This window comes from Podarcis gaigeae (genome assembly GCF_964106915.1).
Source record: "Podarcis gaigeae genome assembly, chromosome: 8".
Lineage (NCBI taxonomy): Eukaryota > Metazoa > Chordata > Lepidosauria > Squamata > Lacertidae > Podarcis > Podarcis gaigeae.
Window position 1 is genome coordinate 48,213,486 of NC_139684.1, and position 12,462 is coordinate 48,225,947.

General features: G+C 39.3%; 1 protein-coding gene across 2 annotated transcripts in view; it reads left to right on the plus strand.

Moving 5' to 3' along the window:
- Positions 1-921: 921 nt before the first annotated feature.
- WWOX (WW domain containing oxidoreductase) overlaps positions 922-12,462 on the plus strand; it is a 566,085-nt gene continuing 554,544 nt past the window's right edge. For both annotated transcript variants that reach the window (XR_014567358.1, XM_083752075.1), the window contains exons 1-4: positions 922-1,186; positions 3,941-4,005; positions 4,651-4,708; positions 7,551-7,729. Coding sequence is in view for 1 of the 2 variants with exons in the window: in XM_083752075.1 (XP_083608201.1) it covers positions 1,080-1,186; positions 3,941-4,005; positions 4,651-4,708; positions 7,551-7,729 (409 nt within the window). In the remaining variant the exon portion in view is untranslated. The remainder of the gene's footprint in view (positions 1,187-3,940; positions 4,006-4,650; positions 4,709-7,550; positions 7,730-12,462) is intronic.

Genomic DNA, 12,462 nt, shown 5'->3' on the forward strand with positions numbered 1-12,462 from the left:
AACACGGCTACCTATCTGTATCCTGCTATATTATTTTGTATACTGCACCATCTGGTGCTGTGTTCAGTTATTACACTTACAATGCAGTGCAGTGTTTTTATTATAGCTTCCCTGACTAGGGGGACAATCATACAAATAATATGAACATTTTAATTTGTCAACTCAGTCTACATGGCAATTCATGTAGACTTTCTGAGTCTGAAAACTGAATTCAGCTACATATTCATTATATACCCACCTGCAATATTTTGGGATTTGTATTTTTCTAGATGCAGTTTTTACAACCAAGAGTGGTGGTGCTGGGGAGTTTTTCTGGGAATGCAGACTGCGGCACAAAGCAAAGTGGTTACAAAGTGCGTAAAATGGGATTTATTCTCACGTGTGAAAAAGATTGCAGGCGCACTTGAAGTACAAAAACAACCGCTGAACTTGAAACTGGCAAAGCGCAACTGTTGCCAGAGGGAAAATTTCCTCTTTATTATTCTTATCTGTAGAAATAGTATTTGCAGAAGCAGCCCTCTCTTTCTGCTCCTGCTTTCAAAACTTCTCAACAACCTTCCCCCCAAATCGGGGCATTTCTCTCAAAATCATACATCCACCCACATACATTTACCGTAAACATAAGCAGGAACAATGACAGAGCAATACACGGGGCATATTCAGTACAGTAAAGACAAACTACAGAGACGCGGTTACATATAGCCCAAACTTTAAGATGAATCTCGCACGGGACTACAAAAAGCCACACTTGCCCGCTGCAGCAACACCCGCGAGCACAACGTCGGTACTGTATTTTCCTTCCGCTGAAAGCTCGGCTTGGCACGTGCTTTCCCCTCACCCGGAACTACGCTTCCCATGATACAATTCGTCCTCCGCGCCCTGGGATTGGCTCAACAGAACCGGAAGGGGCTGTCCCCCCTTAAAAAAACCCAACAACTCCCCCCCCGCCCCAAAAATCTGAAACCTGCTTGCAAGAAGCTCCGTCTCTGTGCGGGGAGGAGGAAGAGGAGGCGGGCGATAATTGAAGCGGGAGGGTGGCGTTTCTGAGGAGAACCTTCCTGGGACCGTCGCGAGGTACTATGGCGGCGCTGAAGTACGCGGGGCTGGACGACACCGACAGCGACGAGGAGCTGCCCCCCGGCTGGGAGGAGAGGACCACGAAGGATGGCTGGGTCTACTACGCCAAGTAAGTGGGAGAGGGGCAGGCGGGCAGGTGAGGAAGGGCTCCTGCCTCTGAGGTGGGCTTTCTCTGAGGGAAGGCTTGTGAGGCGTGGGCGGCAAAGGGTCGCTTTTCTGAGTGGCTTGTCCGGCGTGGGTGGGTGGGTGGTACGTAAAGTCTCCTCCTCCTCCTCAGTTTACCAGTGTAGGATACAAAAAGTTACATTTCTCAGTGGTTTATGAGGGTGGCATGCAGAAAAGTTTTCTCTCCTTCCCCTCCACCCTTGTAATGTCTTGGGGTGTGTGCAGAATTTCACTTGAACCTGAATGGTTTGTGAGGTTATATTGGTGAGAGGCAAGAGGTCCCCAGTGCAACATGGTTCCTGGAAATAATGAGAGTTATGATGGTGGTAAAAATATTAATAACAGCCCCCTCCCCATAGTTCTGTAAGGAGTTTACGCTAGAGGGGGATGCAAGCTGTCACCCGCAGTTGTATTGGTTTGGTTGGGTGACCCGTACAAAAGCGAACAGCGCACCTCAGGAGCATCGCCTCTTTTCTGCCACGACGAGCAGGTGCAGCTTGGCCTGCAAAATCACACCTGCTGAAATTACTTCTTCTACTCGGCTCTTAAAGGTGCAAGCATGTCGTTCGCTTTTGTATCTGACCAGTCTAAGGTTGGAGGCAGTTGCAGACCACTGGCCACAAAGCAACAGTAGCATAAGTACAGAACAAACTGAAGAAGGACAGCACAGGAGTCTTCTGGTATCTTCAAAGGCAAACGAAGTAGAGCCCAATCCCGTGTGCTTTTATTCAGAAGTAAGCCTTTTCAAAAATAGGGGGTCCATGGCTTGGCCTGGTTCAGGGGATCTGCAGAACGGAGCCAATTGGGAACCACTGCCCTGGGGGATTTTTCCAGTGGAGAAAGCTGGTGACCCTGTCAAATCCCTTGTCTCACTGTGGAATGGTCAGATGAAATAGGTAGTTGATGTGACTCCTAAGCATCCTCTTTGGCACCTTGGAACCTGAGCAGTTCCTTGGTATTTTGAGGAGTTGCGGAATATGAAACTGTCTTTGATCCAGCAGCTGTAGTGTGGAAGGCTGTAGCATGCATGATTGCTGATGGAATTGAGGCCTTGTTAACATAGAGCACCTGTGCTCAGAGATCTGCACTGGTTGCCGATTTGCTACTGGGCCAATTTCAAGGTGTTACCATTAAAATAAAAAGCCCTTAACAACTTGGGACCAGTTTACCTGAGATTGCTTTACCCTATATGGGCCTACTTGACTGTTTCAATGAGTAGAGTTGGCACTACAACAGGTGCCACATATTGCCCTTTCTGCATTTGGAAGAACTTGATTGTTTAGTGGGGCAGCACCTATACTTTGGAACTCCCCACCTATTGACACCAAGCGGGGGCCTTCACTGTTCACTTTTCGGTGCCTGCAACAATAATTCTTGTTTAGATGAGCCTACTCAAATGCTTAGAAAGTTGAGGTAATTTTAATCTGCTTTAGTATTTAAACTTTTGTATGTTTTAAAGTATGATTGCATTTTTTTCTTTATTTTCTTGTTTTATGTTTTTGTAAACTGCTCTGAGGTTTGTTTGTTTTTATGCAATCAAGAGGTGTATAAATTTTATGAAATAAAATATAAATAAATTTAAGTGGTGTGGGGGGTTGCAGGAGGGAGAGGGAATTTTAAGTTTTGCAAATGGAGACATTACCATTAGCTGAGTTGGGTGCAACTCAGTAAGTTCATCTCTCCTTAGAAATGAAGGTTCACAGGTTTTGCTGTAAAAGGAAACTTATAGAACCTAACAAACTTTTTGAAGACTTGCTTTTGGGCTCCTGAGCATTCCTAAGGAAGACTTTGGGCCTACCAGTTCTGTTCCTTAATATTCATACAGACACAGGTAGGTAGTTGTGTTGGTCTGACGCAGTTGAAATAAAATAAAAAAATTAAAATTGTCCTGTAGCACCATAGAGACCAACTAAGTTTGTTCTGGGTATAAGCTTTTGTGTGCATGCACACTTCTTCAGATACCTTCAGAAGTGCGCATGCACACGAAAGCTTATACCCAGAACAAACTTAGTTGGTCTCTAAGGTGCTACTGGACAATTTTTTATTTATTTTATTTATTCATACAGACAGGTTATCTTTTCTGTGTCTTGTTTGTAACCACTGCCTTGGTATGAATTTTTTTTAATAGTATTTTTATTAATTTTCCATTTTTAACAATAATTATATCACATTAACACCTTTTGTAAAATGTTATGCTCTACCGAGCTTACAACTTCCCTCCGTTCGTCTTCTGGTTTTTATAAAACACCTATTATGTCCACACATTTGTATTCGCTTAATTTTACATATATCTAAAATTATTCAAAAGTCAAAACACATGTAGAAAGTTCCTTCTTTTAAACGTTGTGAGTTTTATCTCAGTCCTGCTAGTGTTTTTATATGTTTACAATGATTGTCTATATATTGCATAAATTTACTCAAATCTCTCTGGAACGCTTGGTCACTCTGGTTTCGGATTTTCCCTGTCAGCTTTACCTTTGTATGAATTAGCAGTGACCCATATTCTTTCATTATAGTATTCTAGGAATTATTTGTGCCCCAAAGCAGCTAGAAGGCATAGGTAAGGGGAGCACACTGCTTTACTGCAAATGTTTGTTGCACCAGGAAGATTGGCCAGTTACCAATGCATAGTGACAAAATTGAGCTCTCACTTCATTTGTGAAATATATTTGTTTATATTGAAATGCTTCCCTTTCAGTCACCTGGAAGAAAGAACTCAGTGGGATCATCCCAAATCCGGGAAACGGAAACGAGTTGCAGGAGGTTTGTGTCTAGTTTTGCTGACTAATGGTGGTTCTAAACACAGGGGGAAAAGCTATAAATAAGTCAGAAATTAGATTGTTTTAACAAAATAAAAAATTTCTATGGAAAACACATTTTAAAATTTCCTGCGGTCTGGTGCCATCTGGTGTTGTTACATGTTTATAGCATATTCAGCGACTCTTCCATTTCAGATTAAATTTTGCAGTTACAATGCTTTCTCCTTTCTCATCTCCCTACTTCATTAATTTCAGATCTTCAATTATATATAGCCTTAGCGATAAACTTATAAAGAAAGGTGTGTGCAGACTAACTGAATCCCTTAAGGGCCACTAACTACTGAACAGGCATTGCTCATTTTCAGCTTGATCCAGTGCTTGGTTATCTGGAAGCAAGTCTCATTGAATTCAGTGTGTGCTTAATCCCAAAAGAGTGTGCATAGGATTATAGCATTAAAACCATGTGGAAGGTTAATTTGTTGATTGTCTTCCATTATTGTGTCACACTCTTCCTTTCCTGGATATTACTGGTTCTTGTCTCTACCACATTCTTCAGTTGAAGACAAAATGTTGCTGAGGATATACAATTTAAGCTCAAAGCTTTAAATTGCTTTAAAAATGCCACTAAAATTATTTTATATTCCTTCAGATTTGCCGTATGGATGGGAGCAAGAAACAGATGAAAATGGACAAGTCTACTTTGTTGAGTAAGTGATAGAACTGCAAGCGTTCTAATTCTCCTCCAGGTGACATTTCTGCAGTTTTGTTATTTTGATGGTCACTGGTTTCCAAATTGTCTATCCTTGCACTATTCAAAGCAGGAATGCAGTGAAATACTTATCCAGATTTTCTTGTAGCATGTTGAAGCTTGTTTTGTAAAAAGCCTCTTGAAAGGTATAGTTAATAAAAAATGCCAAACCATATTAAATCTAATATGATTTAATTCATTTTCTTTGGAAAAGTTGCTTGAAGCTGTCAATGGCAAGTCTGCCTAGAGATTGAAGAATTCACAGCTAATTTACAGAGCATATGCATGTAAATAGTTCCCATAATATTGGAATACAAAAGAGCAGGAGAAACAGAAAGTACCATTTCACACAATACATAGTTAAACTGTCGAATTTTCTCCCACAAGAGGTAGCAATGGCCACCAACTTAGGTGACTTCAAAAGAGTTTTAGACAAATTAATGGAGAATAAGGCTATCAGTGGTTACTAGCCACAGTGACTAGGTTCTACCCTGCTATTGTCAGAGGCATTAAGTTTCCAAATACTAATTCCAGGGAGCTGGGGAGAGTGCTGTTGTTCTTAGTTCCTGCTTTTGGGATTCCTATAGGCATCTGCTCTGCCACTGTGAGAACAGGAGGCTGGACTAGATGGGTCATTGAACTGATTCAGCAGGCTCTTTTATGTTTATAGGTTTCATCCCTTGCACTTACAATTACATGGTGCCTGGTTGAAGGTCCTGGTGGGAAATACCTCTCCCTGAGACTCGGTGAACCGCTGTCCTGGTGAACAATAGTAGACTTGATAGTCTGACTGTTTAAACCAGCTTCATGTAGTCATTGCATTCAACTCTTTTTCATAGCCATTTTTCTGTCACCTTCCCAACACACAGAACTGAGACTTTAAGCCAGTAATATCACAATTGGCCTTCAGTTACAGACTATTAATGTTTTTTACTTGTTGCGGACCACTTTATTTTTACTTAAGGAAAGCTAATCCATAGAGATGAAACTGGAAACTGTTTCCCATTGACTTTCAGCCTTTTGTGCTACAGGAACAAAATAATGGAAAACTCAAGAGTTCTATATTTGTAGGTTTAAGATAGCCACAGGTCTTGTAAGCTGCTGGGTGTTTTTTTTAGCAATCAATCTGTTTTTTCAATCCGAGTGTTCAGGAAGTTATGTCTATTATAGATTTCTGGCCAGAAGAATGCCTTACAAACAGTGACAATTTAATGTAAACAGTAATGGACTATGCAAAATGTATCTCATTTGAATCCCTCTTTTGATATTCCTGTTGTTGGTTAGAGCCTGTAAGATTATTGGTAGGATTTTTTGGTCTGTCCTCTAGGGTCTAATTTCATTCCTAAAAGACTCTTACCATGACCTCCAAATTGTGTGATAAAATTATACAAATATACAACTATTTACAAATTACACAACTATAAAATTATACAAATAGTTCAAAAAACCTTATTATATTTGTAATCCACCCTTCCCCTGAAGTTTCCAGGGCAAGAACATGTAAACATCAAAATTAGAGTTGAAACAATGTAGTACAGTACTAAGCTGAATGCAAGAATGAAAATCTGCCATCAAATTGCAGATCCATAAAAGCAAAGTAGCAATGACAAACAGGTGCTCATGTTTTCCAAGTTATACCTCCCCAAAAATCTGGGCAAAAAAGTTTGGCTTCACCTGCCAATGAAATGAGGCTAATGTTGTTGTGAATCACACCTTGGTGGGCAGGTTATTCAAAGAGTAAATTCAAAGTGATGAATTTTTTAAAAATAATACATTTTATTTTATTTTATTTTATTTTATTAATACACAAAATAAACCAAAGATAGAGCATAAAGAAATACAATTACAGTAGGTTGAAAGCAGCATAAGTTTGGACATTATCCTTACACTTGTTCCAGAACATTACAAAAAAAAAAACAACTTGTAAAATAAACCTGTTAGACTAGTTTATATGTATTCTTTTATAAGTTAGTTAGTTTAATCATAGTTACTATGGACCATTTTTTCTCAGTCCATTCAGATACTGTAGGATATACACTTTACCTCCAATTTTTAGCTATTTTAGTCTTAGCGATAGTTATAAAATTGAACACTATTTTAAAATCATTTTTGGAATAACATCTTTTAAATAACGAAGCAGAAATATTTAAGGCTCCAAGGGTATATGATAGCCTAACATATCAGATATTAGCCTGAACAGATTTCAACAATAATTTTATCTAAGAACAATTCCAAAGGGTATGTATTTAATCCACTTTCTATCATCCACATTTTCAACATCTATCCAATCCTAACTTATATATTAAATTCAGTTTATAAGGTGTTGATCAAACCATTGATCAATAGTTTTAAAATAGTTCTCCTTTAGGTCTGCTGAAATTATATTAGATAAGAAGCTGTCTCAAATCCATTGTTTCCTTGTTATTCTTTGAATCTTACACCCATTTTCTCATATATGTATCCTGGTTATGTTCCAAGTTTAACCAAAGGTCATAGAATCTTGCAGTTATGCCTTTATCCAGATGAGAGATAGAGTTTCTCATTTGTCCTCTTTTCTTACTATTCCACATTTTTGTATCGGAGAGGAACCCCCTGATAAAACTTAATTTTTGCACTTCTCCAGGATTGTGAAAGAATGGGGGTTGTCGAGACTAACAAGGTAGGACTCAGCAATACAAGCAGCATGTCTGTAACTTAAAACTGAACAGGGACATAGCAGTGTTTGAATATAAAGTATTTCTCAGTGTTTGCATTGTTACTGAAAATATATTAGCATGACCATCGTTCTTGTTTTTCTTAAGCCACATAAATAAAAGGACAACATACCTTGACCCAAGACTAGCATTTACCGTAGAAGATAATCCAATGAAACCCAATGCCAAGCAGAAGTATGATGGAAACACCACTGCAATGGAAATACTTCAGGGTCGTGATATGAGTGGAAAAGTGGTCATAGTCACTGGAGCTAATTCAGGAATAGGTAGGTCAATATTGCATTCAGTTTTGTGGCAAGCTGTATCGGTGAATTTGCATGTGTTACATGCATGTGGATACTACCTCAGTGGTCTTCATAACTGATTTTCAAAATACAAGGTTGATCAATGCTATATGTGGTATATTTCTGTATAAAAGGACCAACATTCCAAACTTAAATTTATTTAATTGGATGCAAGTCCCAATAACTACTTATTTCCATGTAAAGGTTCATCTGCACAGAAACTTGTCCCAGTTCTGATTTGTCCCTTAGCATCAAATCTAAAAGTACAGTCTGTCATCAAAGGAAAGTATGAGATGAGTCAAGAAAACTGCATGCCAAGTGATGATGCGTTATTACACAATTGTCTGGTTTGGCTACTTCACAAGGAACGTTCTAGATATAATTATTTAGAGGTTTTGGTCATAGTTAAATTCTTGGCAGTTATTGTTCTGGATAACTTTGCTACCAGGTACTTCCCGTTGCTTGGTCCCTGCTCCTTCCCAGCTAGCAGTGCGAAAGCACGTCAAAATGCAAGTAGATAAATAGGTACCGCTCCGGCGGGAAGGTAAACAGTGTTTCTGTGTGCTGCTCTGGTTTGCTAGAAGTGGCTTAGTCATGCTGGCCACATGACCCAGAAGCTGTACACCCGCTCCCTCAGCCAGGGAGCAAGATGAGCACTGCAATCCGAGAGTCTTCCGCGACTGGACCTAATGGTCAGGGGTCCCTTTACCTTTACCTTAATTCTTTTAATAAAGGTACCCCTGCGCGTACGGGCCAGTCGTGTCCGACTCTAGGGTTGTGCGCCCATCTCACTTAAGAGGCCGGGGGCCAGTGCTGTCCGGAGACCCTTCCGGGTCGCATGGCCAGCGTGATGAAGCTGCTCTGGTGAGCCGGCACCAGCGCAGCACACGGAAATGCCGTTTACCTTCCCGCTATAAAGCGGTACCTATTTATCTACTTGCACTTCAGGGTGCTTTCAAACTGCTAGGTGGGCAGGAGCTGGGACCGAACGACGGGAGCTCACCCCAACGCGGGGATTCAAACCGCCGACCATGCAATCGGCAAGCCCTAGGCGCTGAGGTTTTACCCACAGCGCCACCCGCGTCCCTTAATTCTTTTAATATTGAGCCCAAAACAGGAGCTCATTATACCAATGAAGCAAATAACTGTTAAATAAAAAAGAGTTCATGTATATATGTGCTAGTGAGTAATGTGACTTATTCTTTCCCATGGTGATTTGAACACTGTATTTTAAAAAAAGATAATTGGTGTAAGCTGTTGCATCAAACTATGGAGTTTAAATTTAACTAGAAAGAAAGCATACTTGCAGTTTGCAAATTCAAAGCTACCTAAGGAGGTGGGGGAGAATATATTTGGCAGTTAACTGCTTTCTAGTTCCTTTAAACTTCATAGAGTGAGGAAATGTATAATATGATGACAAACATAAGAGGCTGTTCCTTTGAGTATACCACCTTTTCAAAATGAAATTTTAAAAATATTCATTGTTGGGTTCTACTTGCTTGCTATTGAATGTCTTGGCAGTTTGGTTTTCTGCATTTCTGTGGAGCACAAAAAAAATATTAGCTGACAGTTTATAAACACTTGTTGTAATTAGCAACTAGTATCCCTTCACCTGTATTTCCAGTAAAGGAAGTGAAAATTAGTGATGGGTTTTGAAAATTTACTGTTTCCAAGTTTTATTAAAAATATAGTGCAGGGTATTTCTATGTCTCGTAAAGCATAGTTCAGGGAAGTCTGTTTCTATCAAGTGGCAAGGTTTTGTTTTTGTATTTTGTTCAGTCTATGGAGAATAATATATTTTGGTCATAGCTTTAACATTATTGGATTTTTTATGTGTCTTAGCATTTCCAGTGTGGTGTAAAGCAGAAACATAGCATAAAAATGTTTTAAAATAATACACATTTGGCAGCCATATCCTGTGCTCCTACCTTACTTGTGAGTTAGCAGTTAACAGTCTTGATTTTTCCCCCCACTAGAGGGCTCTATTGCTCTTCTGAAAGAAATGAAGCAAAAAGAAAGAGAAAAAAGAGCAACATATCAAAGTGCTTCAAAGTTTACCAAAACAAATATTAGTTTTGTCTTGGGCTTTTTATATATCAGTTGCTGGTGCTAAAGTTCAAATGTGGAAGAGTAGGTGAACTAATTTCTGCAAGTAGTTGACTTCAACTTCATTGGCAAATGTATCTGACAAAACTAAACACAGTAGTTCGTAGTATCCCAGAATTTTTAACTTAAGATAAAGATAAATGTGGATATCAAAACACTAGCCTTTGTCTTTTAAGGCTTATATAAAGCTTTCTTTATGTCCTTGAAATCCTGTGTAGTCTAGCTTTGTGTATGCAGTACTCACTTGGATCTAATCTCTTGTAGGCAGTGCAAGAACTCTGCAACACGATGCAAGAACACTTGTGATGCTGCTGAAATTCTTTAAAGGAACACTTTTTCTCTAGGGGCATAGGCAAAGCTCCCTAAATACTTCTATTATAAACTGTAACATGATTAAACTCTTTTGAGGAAAAGCAATATTGTATCTGCTACTGTACAATAGTAGATTTGGTCATGATTGCCATACGCATGCATGCCACGAGTCTCCTTCAACAAACCTTTTGCCTTTGAATGTCAAAGTAATTGGAAAACTGTTTGAGTGTGTGTTGATGCCTGGCCCCTGAGTTTATGTGTACATGGGAGATTAAAGAGAGATGGAAACTAAACAATTCAGCAAGTCACATCTTGTCAGTTTCAGTTGCACCACTCTGAGAGGAAATATATACACCATGGCCAGGATGCAAAAAACAGCACAATTAGATCTGTACACTCAAGGGGGAGCTTTTTATTCCCCATTCTCAAATATTAGCCCTATATTGCTTGTGTCAAACAGTTCTCAAAAACTGAAAAAAGTTCCAAAAGCACTTTGTGTGGTTGAGGGTCTGATCTTTCAAGAAGAACAAGTCAATTTGTACTTATCACAGACAAGCCCTTGAATTACTCTTTGTCCACAACACAGTGTCTCTGCACCTGTCTTCTATGATATTTATGCAGTGGTACCTCTGGATACGAACAGGATCCGTTCCGGAGCCCCGTTCGCATCCTGAAGTGAATGCAACCCGTGTCTGTGGGTCACAAATTGTCGCTTCCGCGCATGCGCGTGACATCATTTTTACCGTCATGCACGAGCGGCGAAATCTGGAAGTAATGCATTCCATTACTTCCGGGTCGCCGCGGAGTGCAACCCGAAAGCGCTCAATCTGAAGCAACTTCAACCTGAGGTATGACTGTACATGTTAGTAACTACTTTGTGTTGCTCCCTTGTCTTTGAGTCCTGCATAGTTATTTGATCTTGCATTGTTTTGCATTTGTCTCTGCCTGAGACATGATGAAATTGATATTTGATATCACAATTGGTCCCTCAAAAGGTAGCTGCCAATAACACTTTTGTGCTCTATAGTGCCATCCCTTTTGTTATAGCTGCTTTCCAAAACCTGACTAAGTGATGATAAGAGATGCAGTTTTTAAATAGTTTTGCAAACGTGCTTTCCTTGGTGTCCTTGTTTTGTTTGCCCTTGTGGGCTGAAGACTTTTTTTTTTTTTGTAATGTCTGATGCTTGAAATGGAAAAGCAAACTAATGGCATGTGAGGTATGCAAAACTATCTTTGTGTAACATTTGTGTTAAATTTCTTTTAGGCTTGTCAAAAGTAGACAAATGCAAAGAGAAAATGAATTGGAATGCAGTCATTGGAACCATAGTGGCAGATGTGATCAAATATATTTGGATTAAGGGAAAACTGTAAAACCATAGTGTTGGGGCAAAGCTATCAAAATTGTTAGATTGAATTATGAATATTGTTTTTCCTCTATGCAGAACTTTTGAATAGTTTCTGTTGTCAGATCTTAAAACTAGGGGAGAGCTAATATGAACAGGAACTTGATTAAGGTGGAAAAAAATCTTTAAAATGTTAGCAGAGGATAGCCTAAACGTCCTTGGACTATGGAAGTGTTTTTTTAGATGGTGATGAAGAGTTTAGTAATACCCTACTTTCTGCAGATGATATAGTAGGATACTTTCTTTAGTATATTTTCAATTGAAAATAATCATCTTGCTGTTGGCTCAAAATCCCACACCTGCACATTAATTAGAAAGTAGAGTTTCATTAGAATCCTGATTATCTAAATTTGCTGTGAAAGTTCTCTTAAATGTCCGAAGCACAGATGCCAGACATTGCTTGTTTTTGTTTTTTCCAAGACATGTGGCTTTTGGGAGTTTTCTGTGAAATCTACAGCTCTTGGGAACCTTGGCCTTTATTTTTTAAAATAAGCAAAGTGAAAACCTAGTCCTTGTAATGGTAGAGATGCATTTTTAATATGTTATTTTTGTGGGTGGGGAGTGAAGCAGTCCTTATCACTGTCCATCATTAATGGAATTTCTTCAGTGCCTGTCTAGCAGAAAACTGTACAGTGGAGGAAAGTTGCATGGAACTTACTTGCATTTAGTGTCAAAAATGCTCAAGGTCTGTTATCTTACTCCCCAAGAGTGTGCTGCAAGTATTCTGCACTGTTGCAGAATCTCACAATCAAGTATACCTGCAGGGTTTTTTTAAAGTTTTTTTTTATGGGGTTTAAGTTCAAATGACTTCCTAGTATGTATATTAGCGTTGCCATCTTTTATTGTGCTTACTTTTACATTAGGTACCATTTTCTCTACGTTCTAGTTTATGGA